This window comes from Saimiri boliviensis, chromosome 10 (assembly GCF_048565385.1).
Source record: "Saimiri boliviensis isolate mSaiBol1 chromosome 10, mSaiBol1.pri, whole genome shotgun sequence".
Lineage (NCBI taxonomy): Eukaryota > Metazoa > Chordata > Mammalia > Primates > Cebidae > Saimiri > Saimiri boliviensis.
In genome coordinates this window covers 28984832-29005988 of record NC_133458.1, presented here as the reverse complement: position 1 = coordinate 29005988, position 21157 = coordinate 28984832, and the positions used below count along the sequence as shown (strand labels likewise).

General features: G+C 50.1%; 1 protein-coding gene across 2 annotated transcripts; it reads left to right on the top strand.

The window, feature by feature from the left end:
- Positions 1–3114: 3114 nt before the first annotated feature.
- On the top strand, positions 3115–17295 carry LEP (leptin). 2 transcript variants are annotated; one of them, XM_010343298.3, is made up of 3 exons: positions 3115–3195; positions 11830–12001; positions 14514–17295. In XM_010343298.3, exons 2-3 carry the CDS (start codon positions 11858–11860, stop codon positions 14868–14870), a joined length of 501 nt encoding a protein of 166 aa, XP_010341600.1. In that variant the 5' UTR covers positions 3115–3195; positions 11830–11857; the 3' UTR covers positions 14871–17295. The 2 variants fall into 2 exon arrangements, with proteins under 2 accessions (XP_010341600.1, XP_003921065.1); XM_003921016.4 differs by having other exon boundaries at positions 14511–17295.
- The last annotated feature ends 3862 nt before the right edge of the window (positions 17296–21157 follow it).

Below are 21157 nucleotides of genomic sequence, written 5' to 3'. Positions count from 1 at the left end.
GGTCCCATTCTGGTGGTGCTTCCCTGTATTGCTGGGTTGGGCAATCTCCTCCCAGTTACTCTGGGTTTGGCCATGTGACTTGCTTTGGTCAACAACAAAAAAGAAGAGCAAACAGGATGTTAACAGAGACTTGAAAAGTGCTTGCAAGTTGGGTTTTCTGTCTTTTTCTGCTCTTGAGAATTCAGAAGCTGTCACCATATAAACAAGTCCAGGCTAGACCAGTTACCATCATCATCTCAGCTGATAGCCAGCAAGCCACCATAGGCATGAGTCAGGCCATATTGCTGGACCCACAGAATTATGAGCTAAATAAATAGTCTTGGGTTAAGCCACTAAGTTTTACGAAGAGTGTGCTATGTAGCTCACAAATATATAAGACTGTGTATTTGTTGACTGGAAGAAGAGATGCTATGAAAACCACCTTTTGAAACTTCCCAGATACTGCCACTGATGTCCTGATGGAGGCAAGATATCGTCCACTAAAATCTGTGGTTTACTTATTTTTTATTAATTTGTTTAAAGAGATCTACAGTGGAAGAGAGAGAGGGGATAGGTGAAAAGAGATAAGGAAAAGACACGAGGCAAGAGGAGAAAGAGAACTCAAGGTGACATAACCAGCATGGAATCCTTCCCAGGCATGAGAGTGGCCGGCCTGGAGCACTGGCAGTGTCTGGCTGGAGGAAGCTGGGACCATTTGTCCATTTAAGAGACCACTTGGTTCCCTCACCCTCTTCCTTCTCTGCTCATGCACACATACTCCCTTGCAAGACTGGCCAGGACTAGAGTGTGCCCTGCAACAGTCTATGTCCTAAAGATAAGACCCCTGGCTTTCTCATTTTCATAACGCCTACCAGTGCTAGCAGTCAGTCACTGTCTGCGGAACTGACACACAGCAAACCTGAATGTCCCACCCAGAGATGAAATCAAAACCCTCTCCTGCTTAGCCCAGTGCCCTACTCACCAAGAGAACAGACCCAGCCTGGGGGGACTGAAGGCAAATCTAACATGTTTAGTAACCTTATGTTTCCATAAGCTGAGCCTTTAGAAAATGGGGACCCCTGCAGTCCTCCACTATAAGGAGCAGCCACTGTTCAGGGAAGAGAAGGTGTGAGTGAGTCGGCACTGGGACGTGTCCATCTTCCCCACCCTCCCTCAAAGCCTGTTGGAAGCTGAAAACCTGACCCAGAATCAACCAAGAAAATCAGCTTTGGGGGAAGTTGAACAGACACAGTGGATCATTTGTGGATTAACAAACTATCAGGCAGAACTAGAGTACACTGAGAAATCGGTTAGACCCAAGAGGACTGAGGGATAGAAAGCCTGGGTGTGTCCCGTGGAAGCTGTGGCACTCGGGATGGGCAGTGCATCCATCTCACACTGCTAGATGGCCTGGCCCCTGGCGCTGCTTTGTTTTGTCAAGCTGTAGTCTTCACCCTGGCCTATTGGAAATGGCTTAACATGACGTATTTAGTGGGGTATTTATTCCATAGATGTTTCTTAGTGGCGTGAGCCACTGTGCCAGGCCTTAATTTTTTATTTTTAAGAGACAGGGTACAGTTCTTCCACCCAGGCTGGAGCACAGTGGCACGATCATGGCTCACTGCAGCCTCAAACTCCTGGGCACAAGCGATCCTCCCACCTCAGCCTCCCAAGTAGCTAGGACCACAGAGGCACTCCAAGCACCAGGTTTTTTTGTTTTGTTTTGTTTTGTTTTTTTGTATAGAGACAGGATTTCACTAGGTTGCCCAGGCTGGTTGCAAAGTCCTGGCCTCAATTGATCCTCCCACTCAGTCTCCGTAAGTGCTAAGATTACAAGCATGAGCCACTGCATCCGGTCTCTTCTTTTGCTTGGTTCACGGGCATCATTTGCAGTTCCCTGCTTTATATGATGGGTTGGCTCTTTATTATTATTATTATTTTTAGATGGCTTTTCACTCTTGTTGCCCCGGCTGGAGCACAATGGTCCAATCTTGGCTCACTGCAACCTCCACTTCCTGGGTTCAATCGATTCTCCTGCCTCAGCCTCCCAAGTAGCTGGGACTACAGGTATGCATCACCATACCTAGCTGATTTCCTATTTTTAGTAGAGAAGGGGTTACAACATGTTGGCCAGGCTGGTCTCAAACTCTCGGCCTCCCAAAGTGCTGAGATTACAGGCGTGAGCCACCGGGCCGACTGGGTTGATTCTTAACAGAGTGGTTTGTTTTTGGAGCTCCTCTTCGCGATGGGGACCAGAACAGGCCTGGGCTCCTAGCCCACCACTATTCCTCAGCAGCTGGGGAATCTAAGGGAAGGCCCACTTAACCTCCCTGGACCTTTATTTCCCATCCCTGAAGCATGAGGATAAAACCACCCTCTCACAGGCTGTGATGAGGAAAACAAGGCGATGTCTGGGACCACCACCCTCATCCCCACTTTTTACGTAGGAAATACAGGGTTGAGAATGGAGACCCACAGTGCTTCCAGAGCGTCCCCAAAGGCCTTAGTGCCCGACCGGAGCCCTCCAGAGAGCGCGCACTCCCTGGGGTGCCAACCCTCAGAGACAACTCGCCCTGGGCCTTGGAACTGGATTCTCCGCGCGCCAGAGAAGGAGTGGGACGGCAGAACCCCCAGCCCCCCAATTCTGGATGGGCGCACCTGGCGCAGGGCTGGCCGCTCCCTAGCCCCGGGCTTCCTGGACTTCCAGGGCTGTTGGGGCTGAGCGCCGCGTGGGCAGCGGCCGGCGGAGTCCGGCTTGCCCCGCCGCCTGAAAGCCGCGCCCGGGCCAGCGAGGGCGCCGCCGGATGCCCCAGCCGGCTCCGCAGAGCCTCCCTCAGCCACGCCGCCCCAGCCGCTCCACGCGCGGCTTGAGGCACCTTCCCGAGAGGCCGATCCTTGCGCCATAGCCGCGCCGGAGCCCCTGGTGGGACATTGAGGATTTCTCGCTCCTGCCAGCGACACCCAGATTTTTGGGAGATGCCCAAGGGTGTGCGCGTGGCTCCTGGTGCGCCTAGGACCTCCCTCGAGACTCTGCGAGGCGCGCACTGCGGGATCTGGGCTCGCAGCCGCCTGACCGGCCGCTGCCCTGCGGGGCGGGGCGGGGCTGGAGCTGACACCCTTGGCGGCCGGACCGTTGCGCAAGTTGTGATCCAGCTGCTATAAGAGGGGAGGGCAGACATGGAGCCCCGTAAGAATCGCGGCACCAGCTGTTGCAAGGTAAGGCCCTGGCGCGCTCCTTCCTCCTTCTCTGCTGGTCTTTCTTGGCAGGCCACAGCGCCCCACCCCGCTCTGGACCCCAGGAAAACTGAAGCAGGCAGGAGGCAGGGCGATGGCTTATTTCTGGACTATGATAACTTTGCACCGAGTTCTAGCCAGAGAGAAGGCTCCCGAGAACCAGGGAGAGTTAGATTTGCTGCTGGGCTGTGCCAGTGCCCAGAAGACGAAGACAGGACTCCGACCTTGCAGAACCAGCCAGGTCCCTGGGAGACTATCAGACCCACCAACCTTGTGGCATTGGCAGAGCTGAGATGCCTTGGAAATTGCCTTGGGCACATCCCCAGTGATCAGGGTATACCCATCCCCATCTGGAGGAGATAAAGTTGGGGGTTGGAGGGACGCAGGTGGAAGTGATCACTCTCAGGTCTAGACATTGCCTTGCTCTGCAGGTAAGAATCAGGCTTCATTTTCCAGGCAAGCTCCTGACCTCTGAATGGGAGGGGCTGTATAAGGCCAATGCCTAGGAGAATGGCAAGGGTGAGTAGAGGTGGGGGAAATTAAGTGTCAGGAAGACTCAAAACTTTCCAGAGAAATTGTGCAGGGTCTCGCCAGATCGGGCCTCAAAGCCATGCAAATTGCATTCTTTGCAATGGATACAATGAGTTGTTGCTGGGGACAGAACTGGTTATAAGGCGCTGATGGCCTGTCTGGCTCACCTATAGCCTTCCTTGTCTCTGGGCTTGGTCTGGATTTCAGTGTGAGTGCCGTCGCCTTTACCTCCTGTTTCTGTAGATTAAATGGTGGTGCTTTTGGGAAAGGACTCCTTAAATAGAGTGAGGTCCAAGTGAGACAACTGGACCAAATGACAGGCTGGCTGTCATTTCAGAATAGTAGCTTCAAAGAGGTGATTAATTTCTGTTGGAATGGTGATCTTTGGGGGAGGTGGGTGAGGAGCAGAGACTTGGTGGTGCCATTCCAGGAGCACAAGCTCTCTTCCTTTGCAGGGCAAGAATGACCTCTGGCAGCCAGAGTTGCCTTTGTTCTGTAGGATTCTGAGGTGGGCCATGGGCAGCTGGAACTGGGGAGTGTTCCCAATCTCTTACCCATTAGGATTGTCTGCAGAACCAAACATGGAGGCATCTAGAAACGTGGGTGCTCCTGTTCTAATTCCCTTAGCAACAGGAAGGCCATGCTGATCATTTCTCTCTCAGGCAGGGAGACAAGACAAGAGAGAAACAGTGGATGCTTTTAGATTCTTTCCCTTGCCAAGCGGTTGTGGACATCGGGCTGAGGGGAATATTTCCATGTTGGCTAAAGGAGTGTCCTCCTCATATTTTGTACATCTTATACCCAAAATAACTCTTCTTGGTATTCGGGGAAATATTTTCCTCCCCCTCCATTTCAGGAAATGGCTCCAAGTGCCAAGTACAGAGCCAGGGAAGTTGCAATGAATTCCTGCCCATCAGGCCCCAGGCATGTGCCTCACATGTCTGAGTGGCCCATGCAGGGCACAGAGGTGGCCACCACAGAGCCTGGCTCAATGTACCACCCCCGCCTAGATGTCAACAGGGGCATGGGAGCCGAAGAGAGAAAAGGGGCTCCAGGAAGATAGAGTGCTTGTGTCTTGTGCATCTGTGAACAGCACTGGTATGATTTAAAGGAAAATTGAGCCAAATTCTCCGGCAGTCAGTTACCCCATCCCCACCAGGGTAGGGGTCTGGCAGCCGCAGCTCCGTTCTGGCCGGTCAGCAGAGAGCCTTGAAATTCCTCTTTGCCCACACACTTGTCTCAGAGAAACAGAGAGGGTGTTTCTGCTTAAAAACAACACACTTGGTGTCTGGGCCCACAGACTCCTTTGCGCTTATTCCACGTGTGACAGCCAGTGTGCCTTGTTGCTTAGCGGACAGCATGCTGCCGTCCTTTTTGCTCAGTTTGTTAGCTCTCTGGAATGGAACCTATAATCAATGCCCATACCAACAATTCACTAATACTATAGGAGATTCAGTCTCCATCTGGGTGTATATTGCATTTGTTCTGGGATGCTCCAGGCTGGGGGCTTGCCAAGGAAGAGAAGAGAAAACATGGAAAAGAGGGGAGGGCAGAGCAGGGGTCCCTGAAAAGGGCAGGGGTCCCAGAGTGCAGGGGCAGGAGCCAGGCTCATGAATGGGTCCACGGGAGGGAGTGCCCCGGGATGGCAGTCAAGATGAAGCCGAGCTTAGGAAGCTGAAGGGAATCAGGGCCCACCTGGATGCTAGAGGACGCATAGGAAGTGAAGGAAGCAGACCAAGGTCCCCAAGAAAGGGAGACCTGGACACCAAAGCATTTTCTGTCTTTATTAAGACAACTACATAAGAATTCCTGCGGGGAAAAAGTGAATTCTAGGATGTGACTTTAAGACGGGAGCAAGTGAACCATTCAGGAGGTGGGTTACCCCGGTTAGCCAATGCAAATCGAGAATAGGAACTCTTTCATTTATTCAAGCAACAAATATTTAATGAAGCCCTGCTTTGTTCCAGGGCTGTGCTAGATGCTGGAACAGGTACAGGTGAAATTAATTAATCAGGGAACCCTCTCCCTCTGAGTCTCGCTGGAGCTTCAGATCCCTCTCACACAGAGCTCCAGGGAGCCTCAAAAATTGATCAGAGGCTGGGTACAGTGGCTCACACCTGTGAGCCAGCACTTTGGGAGGCGAAAGCAAGTGGATCATCAGAGCCCAGGAGTTCCAGACCAGCCTGGGCAACATGGTGAAACCCCAGCTCTATTTTTAAAAAAATTAGCTGGATGTGGTGGTGCACACCTGTAGTTGCAGCTACTCAGGAGGCTGAGAGGTGGGAGAATTACTTGAGCCCGGGAAGTCGGGACTGCAGTGAGCCTTGATCACACCACTGCACTCCAGCCTGAGTGACAGAATGAGACCTTGGCGCCCGCACACGCACACACACACACACACAGAGTCAGAACTGACGCAGGAGTAGAAATCTATCTGTTAACTCTGATGAGATCAGATCTTTCTGATGAACAGAAAGAATGTAACCCCCCCTCCCCCCGTACTCACACCCTGTCTGCTGGTTACATATGTTAACACAGTTTTTCAAATGAGGCTTTTGGTTGCAAATCAGAGAAAATCACTCATGTTGGCTCTGTGTTTTCCAAATTGTACATTGTGATCAACATTTGAAAAAAGGGCTGAGAATCTCAAGAGTGCATTACCCACGATAAGGGTGAATTTTGTTTCTTGACACTTACTTCTCTCACATGTATATATCTATGCCTCAAATGAGAGAGATATTTAGAAAGTTGAAAGCTAGGCCAGGCACGGTGCTTCACACCTATAATCCTAGCACTTTGAGAGGCTGAGGTGGGTGGATTGCCTGAGGTCAGAAGTTAGAGACCAGCCTGGCTGACATGGCGAAACCCCATCTCTACTAAAAATACAAAAATTAGCCTGGTGTGGTGGCCCATGCCACTCGGAAGATACTCGGGAGGCTGAAGCAGAAGAATTGCTTGAATCCAGGAGGTGGAGGTTGCAGTGAGCCCAAGGTTGCCCCACTGCATTCCAGCCTGGGCAACAGATCGAGACTCCATCTCAAAAAAAAAAAAAAAAAGTTGAAAGGTATCCAAGTGAGTATAAGAAAAGAGTATCTTACCCTGAAGGCTAAGGACAAGGAGGGCCACCAGGCCTCATGAGGACCCAGGAACCACGAAGAAGGCTAGGATGGAACAGGCAGTGACCATACTCTGGCTCTCAGTGGCTATGTGGGCTCTGGTCTCTCTCAGCTGTTCCATGCACATGAGGCCAAATGTGGCTACCCTAGAGCTTCTGAGCCCACAACAGAGATGAACTGGGCTCTCTGCAGCCCCAATTCTAAATTCCTAAGAGAGAAGCTGATTGCCCCATCAGGGGTTGGAAGAAGAAGGGAAGAAGAAAGGGAGAAGAGAAGAGCCTCCTGGTCTCTTGCCTACCACTGGTCAGGCAGTTGTAACCAAGGGGGCTGGAGCATAAATGCAAACATGGCCACCAAGGGGTGTGTGTGTGTGTGTGTGTGTGTGTGTGTGTGTATGTGTGTGTGTGTGTATGTGTGTGTATGTGTGTGTATGTGTGTGTATGTGTGTATGTGTGTGTGTATGTGTGTGTGTATGTGTGTGTGTATGTGTGTGTATGTGTGTGTATGTGTGTGTGTATGTGTGTGTATGTGTGTGTATGTGTGTGTATGTGTGTGTATGTGTGTGTGTATGTGTGTGTGTGTGTGTATGTGTGTGTGTGTATGTGTGTGTGTGTGTGTGTATGTGTGTGTGTGTGTGTGTGTGTGTGTATCTTGGGTAGGTTAGATCTCCCAGCAGGTCCCTACTAAACACGGACTTAAGTCCCCCAAATTTCAGCTCTCCACGTTCACACACTCTGCCCCTCTACCATATTGAATTATCCCAAACCAACCATGCTTTCCCCCACTCCCCAACTTGTCCTGGACTGCCCCGCTTCCCCTCTTTCCCCTGGGGAACATGTCCTTCAAGTCTCAGTTCACAGACTGCCTCCCTTGCAAGGCTCTTCTCCCATCCCCAGAGTCCCTCTTCCTCTTTGCTCCTTGGGTTCTATGCTTCTGCCCTCATAACCGCCACTGGGTTGTGTTAAAATGAGTTGTTCAAACTTCCGTCTGTTCCACTAGATTCTGAGCAATTTGGAGAACCAAGATCCAAACTTCACTGTCTTTATTTCCTCCTTTGTCCTTTCCTCATCCCCAAGTCCCTTCCAACCTGGAGTTGTGAAGAAAGGAAGGAGAGTGGGAGGGAAGAACAGGAAGGGATCCCACAGGAGAATGTGCACAGGGAGAGGACTCACACTAGCTAAAGCTTTTGCCATAATGAACAGCAAATGCCATGTTACCTGAATTTAATTCACAGTAGCATGCAAAAGACTGTCAGAGAGGAAGGTGCAAAACAATGGATGGCCGGAGAAAAGAGGGAGAGAGCAAAGTGTGTGCTGGGTGTCTTGCTCACCTCTGGTACTTTCAACCAGAGGAAGATAGGCAGGGAGTTTCACCAGCTCCAGGTTAGCAGGCTCCAGCAGCAAATGCCTCTGTGGTCCCCACATTCCTTGCTATGTTCTTCCCATTGCTGTCATCAGAAGGCCATGGGCAGACCTGACCTTGGCTCAGGAGGCTCTCCATCCTGGATCTAGAGAGCAGCAGACGTTTCTGCCCATCTCAACTCCCACCTTGACATTGAGGTTCCCAGGATGGAGGGTCTGCCTCCATCTGCCTTGTCACCTATGATGGCGGGAAGGTGATGGAGCTCAGATCTAGAGGTCACCAGTTTCTTAGGGAGGTAGGAGGTGGGGGGTGAGGTGAGGGCCCTGCACACAACTGCCAAGTGGGATGGGGGTGGGACCCACCTGAGAAGGGGTAAAAGTGAGGCCAGCGCCGAGGACCCAGGTGGAGTCAGACAGAGGAATTTGTGGTAGGGTGAATGGCACATTATATAAGCCTCACTTGCTGCCCCATTTATTGTGATTGCTTCATTATCTTTTTTGGCTTTTGTTTTTAAGAGATAGGGTCTTGCTCTGTCACCCAGGCTGGAGCGCAGCGTGCAATCATAACTCACTGCAGCATTGACTTCCTGGGCTCAAGCAAACCTCCCACCTTGGCCTCCCAAGCAGCTGGGACCACAAGCGTTGGCCGCCGCACCCAGCTAATTTCGTTTTTACAGATAGGGTCTTGCAGTTTTGCCCAGGCTGGTCTTGAACTCCTGGGCTCAAGCAATCCTCCTGCCTTAGCCTCTAAAGCCCTGGGATTATAGACTGAGCACCACACCCAGCCACATTTCATCTGTGCAGCCCCACAGGCTCCACATTCCAGTTTTCCTCATTTCTTCTTCAGGGTACCATGGCGGGGGAGGAGGGTAGAAAATGGGGCAGCCAGGCCTTGATTAAAGGAGAAGGCGGCCCAGGAGTGCAGAGCAGAGTGGGCGATGAGGGAGACAGCAGGGTGCAGGCTGCTGTGTCCCAAATGAGCACACCCCCAAATGACCACAGTTAATAGTCACTCTCACGATCTGGTAATAAATTCTGGTAATAAATTCTCTTGGGAAGGAGGGTGTCATCAACACATGAATCTTAGAAAAGGAGGCAAGTTGATCTTGTGCCACATGGGGAAGACCCAGAGACACCAGGCATCCTGTTGAGATAGCCCGTGGGAGACAATGGGCTAAATGCTTGATTCACAGCTGGCTACAGGTAGTGTGGCCCACCTGCCTGGTAATTATAATAATTTACTCCCCAACCCTGCTCTGGACACGCACACCAAGGGCAGGGGCCTCACAGGTTCATCTCATTTGCCCTTGTGGAGCCAGGTGGTGGTGGTAGCTCCATTTTACTGAAAGGAAAGGATGTTTGAAGGAAGTATCTTTCGCAGAGACACGAAACTAACAAGAGCAGAGCCTGCTGCTGGAGCCACAGCGCCTAATCACTACACTTCCCCACCTCTGCTAGGGTTTCACGGAATCGAAATGGGGATGAGCACTATTTAACCCAGTTCCACAAACATTTGGTGTATTACTCAGGTAACAAGTAGTTAATAGGGCAAGTTTTACTTTTTTAAGAGATAAATTTGCCTTTTCCCAAATTACTTGGTACACAGTATTTTTCATGTTTGAAGTTGAGATGGGGGAACAATATCGTAGCTTCATCCCAGAGCAGGGCATTTGCTTCCATGTACTCTGTTCCCAGCAGCTGCCCTTGGCTGGGAATTGGGGTATAATGTGGGCTTTTCCTTAAATCCTGGAGGTGCTGGAGGGTGGTGTCTTGCACTCCTGCCTTCTGGGTCTGAATCCTATGTGATGGACCTGTTTGACTTTAGGCAAGTTGACTCCTCTTCCTGAGTCCCATATTTTTCTCTCCTGTAAAATTCAGATTTAAAAAAAATGACTCTGATCAAACATTATAAACAATATATAGACAGACTGCTTGTTTTTATTGTATTGCCAGAAAATGAATCCTACTAATATTGCCATCTATGGACAGAAAATGTATTACCTGTTTTCATCAAGACCCAGACGAGAAAGAACGTGAACAGCAGAGAGTAACTTTACTACCACCTCCAGAACCTTCATCCTAATATTTACTTACATTTCATTATTATTTCAGGCTCATGCACATATACTTATCAGGGATCATTGGCCACAGACTTGCATACATTTAGCTTTATTACCTTTTGCCTCATGTATCTCATTAAAACTTTGCTGCTTAATCAAGGATCTGAATATCATTTTAATTTTAGAATTCACGGTTCCAAGACTTTAAAAGTTCCAAGCGTTCTGAGTGAATGTTATGTTATGTGATCTCCCACTGCCATGTCTTCATACTTCCTGACTTCTCGGCCACTATGGCCACCACTTTCTACTCTTAGTAACCCATACTCAGTCCTTAATCCCCAGCTCAGGTGACACGTCTTCCAGGGAGCCCCCTTTGCTCTCTGGTGGTTTTGTTGTTGTTGTTGTTGTTGTTGTTGTTGTTGTTGTTGTTTTTTGAGACAGAGTCTCACTCTGTTGCCTAGGCTGGAGTGCAGTGGCATGATCTCAGCTCACTGAAACCTCTACCACCCGGGGTTCAAGCGATTCTCCTGCCTCCGCCTCCTGAGTAGCTGGGACTACAGGTCCCTACCACTGTGCCCAGCTAATTTTTGTATTTTCAGTAAAGACGGGGTTTAACCATCTTGGTCAGGCTGGTCTTGAACGCCTGACCTCGTGATCCACCCACTTCAACCTCCCAAAGTGCTGGGATTACAGGTGTGAGCCGCTGCGCCTGTCCTCTGGGGGTATCTTGTACCTTCCCTTTTTGCAAAGCCCTTTCCTTCTGCTTTAGAATGGCTCATTGATCTATTTGTTTCTCCTGTTAACTCAACTCCACTTGAGGGTGGAGAGCATCTATTATTCACCATTGCATCCCGGGTGTGGAGCACTGTGTCTGACATATTATTTAGACGATCAAAAAGTGCCAGTGGGATTCAGGCTCCCAGTGGGTGGGAGAGAAAGGAAGTAAGGAAGCAAGTGGCAAAGGCCGTCACAGAGTATCAGCAGGCTGCTGTGAGGGAGAAATGCAGAGGACGGGTGAGTAGCATAATCGCTAATGACAGGGTAATGATAGAGAACATTTCACAACGCCTTTAAGCTCTTTCACATGCATTATCTAATTTGATCCTCATAAAAGCCTAGAGATAGATATATTACAGAGATGAAGGTGGAGTATTTTGTGATTATGTGATATGCTTAAAATTACACTGCGAGTAAATGACTGGGTTCAAACCACACCTTAAAAGTCTGTTCTTTTTCCCTTGAGGCACACACTGAAGTCTACGTCATCCCTCCCATGTCCATTGGATCATACCCTGGCCTCACTGCTCTGCGGTCTACAGGATACCTCATGGTGGTTTTATTTACCAGACAATAATCCTCTTCCTAAGGGGATGCATTTCGTTAATACATATGTAGATCATAAATTGTCTTTGACTTTGAGGGGTTGGTAGCCAGGGCAGAAAGCAAAGCTGATTTTCATCTGCATCTGGTAATGTGGTTGGTAATGGGGCAGAGGGGTGTATTCTGAGATACCAGCTCCTTGTAATGTGTGGTTTCTTCTGTTTTCAGGCCCAAGAGGCACATCCTGGGAAGAAAAATGCGTTGGGGATTCCTGTGTCAATTTCTGTGGCTTTGGGCCTGTCTGTCCTGCACCCAAGCTGTGCCCATCCAAAGAGTTCAAGATGACACCAAAACCCTCATCAAGACAATTATCACCCGGATCAATAATCTGTCACATACGGTAGGGAGCGTCTGCGAGGACAAAGTAGAACTATGGCCAGCCCAGCACTGGTTCCTAGTGGGACTGGACACAGATAGTCCAAGAGACATTTATTGAACAGCTCCTGAATGCCAGGCACCTACTGGAAGCTGAGAAGGATTTGAAAGCACAAGTTTCCCACTCTTTCTGGTTCTTTCTTTTGGCCCAAGAACATTTAACTTTGCCACATGTTTCCATTTAGAAATCACAGCATTCGGGCTGGGTGTGGTGGCTCACACCTGTCATCCTGGCACTTTGGGAGGCCAAAGCAGGAGAATCACTTGAGCCCAAGAGTTTGAGACCAGTCTGGGCAGCATAGGGAGACCCCCGTCTCTACAAAAATAATAAAAAAAATTAGCTGGACATAGTGGTGCACACCTGTGGTCCCATCTATTTGGGAGGCTAAGATGGGAGGATCACCTGAGCCTGGGAGGTTGAGGCTACAGTGGGTTGTGATCGTGCCACCATGCTCCAGTCTGGGCGACAGAGCAAGACTCTGTCTCAAAATAAGTAAAAATAGATAAATAAATAAATAAATAAATAAATATCATAGGATTTGGTCAGGCACAATGGATCACATCTGTAATCCCAGTGCTTTAGGAGGCCAAGGCAGGAGGATCAGTTGAGACCAGGAGTTCAAGACCAGCCTGGGCAACATGGCAAGAACTCTTATCTCTAATTTAAAAATAAAAAACAAAATTAGGCTGGGCATGGCAGCTCACGCCTGCAATCCCAGAACTTTGGGAAGCCAAGGCAGGTGGATCACCAGGTCAGGAGATCAAGACTATCCTGGCTAACACAGTGAAATCCCGTCTCTACTAAAAATTCAAAACATTAGCCAGGCATGGTGGCACATGCCTGTAGTCCCAGCTACTCGGGAGGCTGAAGCAGGAGAATTGCTTGAACCCAGGAGGCGGAGGTTGCACTGAGCCGAGATTGTGCCACTGCACTCCAGCCTGCCTGGGTGACAAGAGCAAGACTCTGTCTCAATAAATAAATTAATTAATAATAATTTAAAAATAAGAAAAAAAATAAGAGGATTCTCTGGTATCATGAGGCCTCATGTGCTTATTTTCACTCTACCAAGGGGAAAACCAGGCCTCAGAGATTAGCTGAGGCACATGCAGGCACAGCCACAGCCTCTTTCCTCCATCCCTGCCTTCTGCACTCGCCTTCCTCCCTGACTCCACTTCCTTGAGTCTTAGTGCCTAGGACCAGAGGGAGCCGGGAAATTCCTTGTGTCCCACTGGCAGGTGCAAGACCCCCAGCAGCATCTCCTCGGGGCCTCTATCCCATCTCTAATGTGCTTGTCATTAGGGCTCTTGTAGTTCCAGCTGATCTCTGGTCCCACCTCTCAAAGATACCCAAAAGAGTGAGTCTACCCTTTTTCACATTCAACCTTCTACTGATTTGCAAATAACAGTCAGTGCCCACCCTGCTTCTTTCTTTGAGATCCAGCAGGCCTAGACCTTCAGCCATTTCCCTGATGAGATCTGTATTTGAAATTAGGAAGATTAAGTGTGAATCTTCACACTTCTGATGTCTGTGAGATCTTCAGCAGGTTTCTTAATGTCTTTAAGCCTTAGTTTCATCATCTGGGTAATGGGGATGTCACGTACTATTCACAAGATTGTTATGAGACCTATATTAGCTAAAGCAAGTGAATCCTCCTTACCCACTGCATGGAGCTCTCTGGAGACTTCCACACCTCCTGGTCATTGTGGGCGTCTCATGGTAGTATTGGGCAGTTAGGGAGAAGTTAGGTGTCCAGAAGCAAAGATTGCTTAGAACTAGATAAAGTCTTGGGCATTTTTTAGAGAAAAACTCTTGTCTCCTTTCAAAATAGCCACTCAGCAAGGCTGCACGTGATACATTCCAAGTGCCCCAACTTGAGTGGTGTCAATACATGATATCACGGGGGCCCAAAGGTAGTAACCACAGAGGTGACAGCCTCAGTGTTGTGGGAAGACAGATGGGGAGAGCCCTCCTGGAACTGGAGTCACTGGAGCAGGGTTGGGGGTGGAAGATCCTCCTCACTGAGGATACAACCTTGATCTCTGAGGAGGAGGGACTGCCTGGAAAAGCTGACTGGGAGGAAGGACTCTGCTGGGGGTGGAAGAGACTAGGGCTGGCTGGGGTGGGAGCACTTAGAGAGGACCTCAGATGCCTGGGGAACAGACTCCACTACATAAGGCATAGGGAACCACGGCTGGTTTTTCAGCAGAGATCATGTAGAGAAAGGAATGACCTAGGAAGGCTGGTCTGGAAATGGAGGGAAGGCTGGTGTGGGAAGGGCAAGAATCTAGGAGACCAGCTTAGAGGCTTGGCAGTCACCTGGGCTCAGGATACAAGGACCTGAACCAAAGTGTGAGGGAGGGTGGAAGGAGGCAGCCCAGAGAATGGGCCTCCGTGCCCACGGGGAAGGCAGAGGGCTCTGAGGGTGATTCCTCTCCAGTGCTGAGCACTTCTTCTCCCTCTTTCTCCTGCACAGCAGTCGGTCTCCCCCAAACAAAGGATCACCGGTTTGGACTTCATTCCCGAGTTCCACTCTGACCTGAGCTTTTCCAAGATGGACGAGATACTGGCGATCTACCAACAGATTGTCCTCAGTCTGCCTTCCGGAAACATGATCCAAATATCCAACGACCTGGAGAACCTCCGGGCCCTTCTTCACCTGCTGGCCGCCTCTAAGAGCTGCCACTTGCCCTGGGCCAGTGGTCTGGAGACCTTGGCAAACCTGGGGGGTGTCCTGGAAGCTTCGCTCTACTCCACGGAGGTGGTGGCTCTGAGCAGGCTGCAGGGGTCTCTGCAGGACATGCTGCAGCAGCTGGACCTCGGGCCTGCATGCTGAGGCCTTGAAGGTCGCTTTTCCCCCAAGGACCACATTGAGGGAAGGAACCAGCTGTCTCCAGGAAAAAAGAGCATTGCATGGACACCCCTTATCCAGAACTCTGCCCGTTTCTCTGACTCTTCTAAACCACCCTTCCAAAGGCATAAGACCCTAAGCCTCCATTTGCTTGAAACCAAAGATACATACACAGGATCCTACTCTTACCAGGAAGGAGGTCTGCCCAGCAAAGAGTGGACTGCATCTGGGACTCCCACCAAGGGCTTCAGCCATCAACAAGAGTTGTCTTGCCCCCTCTTGGTCCATCTCCCTCTCACTGCATGCTTCAATGTGACCAGAGGTGATTTCAGAGGGGACGGGGGGCGGGCAGAGCCTTTGGATGGCTAGAGCAAGGTTCCCTCTGAGAATTCCAAGGAACTCCGTGAAGGTCCCATCCACACACAGCAGGAACTCCAAGCAACACAAGCTGGAAGCACTTATTTATTCTACATTTTATTCTGGATGAATTTGAAGCAAAGCATCAAATTTTTGGTAATTTTGGCCTTGCTTGGGTGAGCCAATCACAAGAAGTAAAATTTGGCATGCAAGCCCCACATAGGAACACTGCCATGTAGTAAATCCAGAATGGGATCAGCCCTGGACCATTCAGAGGGTCACACTAAGGACCCCTCCTCTGAAGATCACAGTCTCCAGTGTGGGACCATCACTCCCTGATAGGAAAGCCTACTCTCTAGCAGTCAGAGAAAGCCAGAGCTCACCACTGCCCCAACAAACAGCCTTCAACTTCATCACTTCCCTCTAGGGGCACCTGGCCAGGCCTCACACACACACCCTCCACTGCCAAAAGAGCTGTTTTCATGAAAAAAATCCCAAAAATTTTGGGGGGGTTTTACTCCAGTGGTAAAGAAAACTCCTTTATCAGGTGGTCCTGAGACCTGACAAGCACCACTAGGTACCCACCTTGGCACACAGATAAGTGAGGTTTGACTACTGGGAATGCAAGGTCCCTGAGGGCAGGCCACCAGGATGGTCCTTCCCGCTGGAGGTTACGTTCAGGAAGATGAACGGGGAGGCTTGGGGTTTGCCACCATCCTGCTGCTGTGTTTTTGCCATTGCACAGCGGGTGGTGGATCTGTCCGAGGAAACTTGAATCAAAGCAATTAACTTAAGACTCAGCACCTGCTTCATGCTCAGCCCTGACTGGGGTTATGGGCTGGAGAAGCTTACCAAATAAACATTAAGATTCAGTCCTGCTCCAGACCTTGCATTCCCAGCGGTCAAACTGCACTCACTTTTGTTCCAAGGCGGGCAATTTACCACGACAGCCAAACAGCCGAACGCATAGTGCAGTCAGCAGCAGGTGGGAAATGGTGCGAGCGGAGGGCGGCCGCACCCAGGGGCCCACAGGGAAGCCTGCTTGCACGTTGCAGCATGTTGGCTTTTCAGGGCACGTTAGCATCTACTATTGCATAGTCACAAGAGAACTGGGAATTTAAAATAAGAAATACTTAAGACCACAGCAACCGACAAGCGGCAGGACCAGGACTCCAACCCGGGTCCTCCGACTCCCCAGAAGCAGGTAGTGCTCTCTAGAGAGGGACTGGGGCGGGGAGACCGAGTACTTCCTGGAAAAGAGGAATTTTGAGGTAGAGTTTAAAGGAGGTGAGGGATGGGAATTGCCTGCAGAGAGAAGGCTGTTTTGCTGGAAGGTTTCTTGTGTGGAGATGCAGAGGTGAAGGTGTGAGCAGTGAGTTACAGCGAGAGACAGAGAAAGAAGAGATGGGAGGGAAAGGGCCATGTTGAAGGGACCTTGAAGGGTAAAGAAGTTGGATATTAAAGGAGTTCAGAGTCGCAGTCCTAGAGCAGCTGGTGCTGTGGCCAGGGTCAGAGCTACTCTGGAAAACGTGACCCAGATCATCACAACTACCTAATCAGGCTGGGGTGTCTTAAGCCTTTTGCTCACAAAACCTGGAACAATGGCTAATTCCCGGAGTGGGAAACTTCCCATGTTTTTGCAACTTAAAAAAAAAAAAAAAAAAAAAAAAAAAGAAAGAAAGAAAAGAAAAAAAGAAAAACAAAAGTTTGGTTAGGTGCAGTGTTCATGCCTATAATCCCAGCACTTTAGGAAGCCAAGGCAGGCAGACCACGAGGTCAAAAGATCGAGACCATCCTAGCCAACATGGTGAAACCCCCATCTCTATTAAAAATAAAAAAATTACCTAGGTGTGGTGGCGTGCACCTGTAGTCCCAGCTACTAGGGAGGCTGAGGCAGGAGAATCGCTTGAACCGGGGAGGCGGAGGTTGCAGTGAGCCCAAGATTGCTCCACTGCATTCCAGCCTGGCGACAGAGCAAGACTTCGCCTCAGAAAAAAAGAAAAAAAAAAGTTTGTTTTTTCAAAAAATCTAAATATATTAACCTTGCCTGCTGGTCTTTGTTTCCTGTCACTGTTTGTGGAGGGGCTTCAGGAGAGCTGCTTGTGTGTGATCGGGCAAGGCCTGGCTGGCCCCCATCCACCACTGGGGTCAGCTCCGCCCCAGGCTTGGCCACAGCCAGCAGCCAGTTATTCAGGCAAAAGGATTACCCCAAAGCACACAGCTGGCAAATGAACACATTTTGCACCCATCAGGGTGCAAATCAGCCTCGAGAAGCACCAAATTATTAAAAGAAAAAAGAAACAACCACCACACACACATACACACACAGCCATGCAAACCATCATGCAAAGAAAGCATACAGCCCAATAACAGACCCAGCCAGGTACCTAGAGTGGAAAGAGGGAGCCTCTCTTGCTTCAGGCACAGAGCATAGGTAACCGCCCCTGCAGTGCCGGCAGAATCTGACAGTTTCAACCCAAGTCCTGGGGGACTTCGAGGGCTGGCCCTTCAAAAGCAATCACTTCCATGAGCGACTTCAAAGACTCTCCCCTCTTCAAAAAAGTTGCTGGCTGCTCTGGGAATGAAAAGAAATAGTGACCCCGCACTGTGTCTGGGTTTAAGTGAACCTTTCTTCCCTTCCCATCCCAATTAGCAACAGGCTTGCAATGTCAGGGGTCCCAGGCCAGGGAGCATGTGGACATCAGCTCACCTTAGGCATAGATGAGAGCTGCTGCATCCTCTCCTGCTGTCTTAGCTTGAGAAGCTGCAACAAACCACTTCCCTCCAGGAGTGCCTGGCCAGACCTCACAACCCCCACCCCCAAAGAGCTATTTTCATGGAAACATCCTAAGTAGTTGCAGAAGATGAGAAAATGATCTCACTCCTTCCAAAGAACCCACCCATAGCCTGGGTGGCTTCAACAACAGACGTTTATTTCTCATGGTTCTGGGGGCTGGAAGACCGGGATCAGGGTGCCAGCATGGTGAGGTTCTGGGAACGACCCCCTCTGGATTGCATACTGCCACCTTCCCGTGTGTTCTCACATAGCAGAGAGAGGGAGAGAGCTTTGTGAGATCCCCTCCGTGAAGGCCCCACTCCCACTCATGAGGGTGAGGGCTCCACCCTCATAACCTAATCACTTCCCAAAGGCCCCACCCCCAACACCATCGCACTGGGGGTTAGGATCTCAACAGATGTATTTTGGGGGGACACACACATTTGGTCCTCTGCACCCGTGTACTAGGTTATGGAGAAGGAAGGGTGCCGCAAGCTCCTGAACAAGGGCAGACCACGGAAGTGGGGCCATCAGATGTGACTGGCTGGGCCTCAGTGGGACACTTGCCCGTTGGTGAAGTGCCTGACCTCCCATCAGGACTCCTTTAGCTGCCAGTGGCAGAAACCCAAGACAAACCAACCTAAATCTAAAAAGGGAGAATGGGCAGGGCAGGGTGACTCACGCTTATAATCCCAGCACTTTGGGAGGCTGAGGAGGGTGGATCATGAGGCTAGGAGTTTGAAAACCACCCTGTCCAATATGGTGAGACCCCCATTCTTACTAAAAAATACAAAAATTAGCTGGGCATGGTGGTGCACACCTATAGTCCCTGCTGCTTGGGAGGCTGAGGCAGGAGAATGGTCTGAACCGATGAGACGGAGGTTGCAGTGAGCCAAGATCGTGCCACTGCACTCCAGCTTGGGCGACAAAAAGTATTTTTATTTTTTAAAAATAAAAATAAAATAAAAAGAGAGAGACTGTCATGCCTTTAATCCGAGACAGGTGGATCACAAGGTCAGGAGTTCGAGACCAGCCTGACCAATATGGTGAAACCCTGTCTCTACTAAAAATATAAAAATTAACCAGGCGTGGTGGCAAGCGACTATAATCCCAGCTACACAGGAGGCTGAGGTAGGAGAATTGACTGAACCTGGGAGGCAGAGGTTGCGGTGAGCCAAGATTGTGCCACTAAGGTCCAGCCTGGGGGACAGAGTGAGACTTCATCTCAAAAAAATATAAAATAAAATAAAAAAATAAAAAGAGAGAATGAGCTAGCCACAGTTGCTAAGAAGCCCAGGCCCTGGCCATCTCTTACAGTGTTCCTTTGCATTTCTTTCTTCTCGGACAGCCTCCCAGTCTCCACGTGGTGGCACAGACAGCCTCCAGCATCTCCAGGTCCTTGGGGTTCTTGGTGCCCAGGATTTCGGGAGACTAGTGACTCTCTCTGTCAGTAGTGCCAGCAAACACTTTATGGAGGGCTCCTATTGGCCAGGCCTTGTCACGAGCCCACCTCTGTTGCCATGGGCAACCCCATGTGAACCATGTGGACTGAGAGTGGACATCAAGAGTCCCACCGCGAGATGCTCAGAAAAGTAGATAAGCAAGCCAAACGTGCAAAAAGTAGAAAGCATATTCCTACTACCGCATCTCCTGCCCTCTGGAGTCACTGAAGTTCACGACTTAGCCTGGGAAGACCTTGAGTCCCACTTCACTCCCTGGCCGTTCCCGCTACTGCCCACTTCTCCCGCTACTGCCCACTTCTCCCACCAAGCCAGCCCCTCCTGCCAGGCCCCGGTTCTGGCCCACCCTTGCCACTGTGCGACAAAGGTCAATCAGTGGGGAATGGGGGTCTGTGGGTAAATGCCCCAGCCTCCCACCCTCCACAGGGGCAATTGTGGGGTGCCTTCTTCACGGGATTGAGACCTGGAGCTCACATCAGTAACCAGATGGTAAGGCCGCTGGCTTTCCCCTGCCCTGCCTCATTCTCCCCTATCCTCACTCCTGCTTCCCAGGCATACCTCCCACATAAACCTCCTGCGCCAGCATCCTCCTCTCAGGCTCTGCTCTTGGAGGTCCCCAAAGTAAGACAGCTGCAAGGAAAACAGAGCTGGGTTTGGATGCTGAGAGGGTTGGGAAACAGGTTGTAGGCAGGCGCAGGAAGCACACACCAAGACCCAGAGGGAGGCCTCTGTGCCGTCCCGAGGAGTGAGGACAAGGACAGGGACCCTCAGGAAGAAGGGATCCGCTTCAGAGAAGGCCCCTTAACACGGGACAGAGCAAGGACAGGGAGAGGCACCGCCCAGGTGGCAGAAGGACAGGATCAATACAGAAAGAGGGATGAGGGGAATGAAAGAGGATAAAGAGATTTGAAGAGTTCAGCATCACCTTACCATGCAACTAGTCTGGCCCAGTGCCCAGCACAATGCAGCCCCTCCATTCTGATGCAGTGGCCAAAAGAACTGAGACTCTTGGGCAGGGTGCAGTGGCTCATGCCTGTCATCCCAGCACTTTGGGAGGCTGACGCAGGCAGATCACTTGAGGCCAGGAGTTCGAGACCAGCCTGGCCAACATGGCAAAGCCCTATCTCTACTAAAAACACAAAAATTAGCCAGGTATGGTGGCATGTGCCTGTAATCCCAGCTACACAGGAGGCTGAGGCAGGAGAATCACTTAAACCCGGGAGGCAGAGGTAGCAGTGAACCGAGATCGCACCACTGCACTCCAGCCTGGGTGACACAGTGAGACTCCATCTCAAAGAAAAAAAAAAAGAATTGAGATTCTTGCTGGTAATCTCATTATTTAACATGTAGGCAAATTCTTCAAAAAGCTTGAAAACATACCTATCAAAGGTTAAACTCCTTATTAGAATTCTGCTTAATCTTAATTTGTTCAACAAACCATTTGAGTTCAAAGAGAGGTCCAAAGCAACTGTATAAAAGACAGCTTTGAGATAATCAGGGAAATTTAAATGTGGGTTCCGTTTTCTTTCTTTTTCTTCTTTTTAACTTTTTTTTCCAGTGACACAGTCTCAGAAACCTCTAGAACATGTGCACCAATTTCATTTTAGATGCTGATAAGGAATTCTAGTTAATTTTACCAGGTATAATGATGGCATGGCGGTGTAATTATTCTTCAATGC

Bases quoted from the DNA above. Each gene is read 5' to 3' on its own strand.
- LEP (XM_003921016.4), top strand. From the start codon at position 11,858: ATGCGTTGGGGATTCCTGTGTCAATTTCTGTGGCTTTGGGCCTGTCTG. The intron at 12,002-14,510 runs GTAGGGAGCGTC...TCTCCTGCACAG, and splicing joins TCAATAATCTGTCACATACG to CAGTCGGTCTCCCCCAAACA.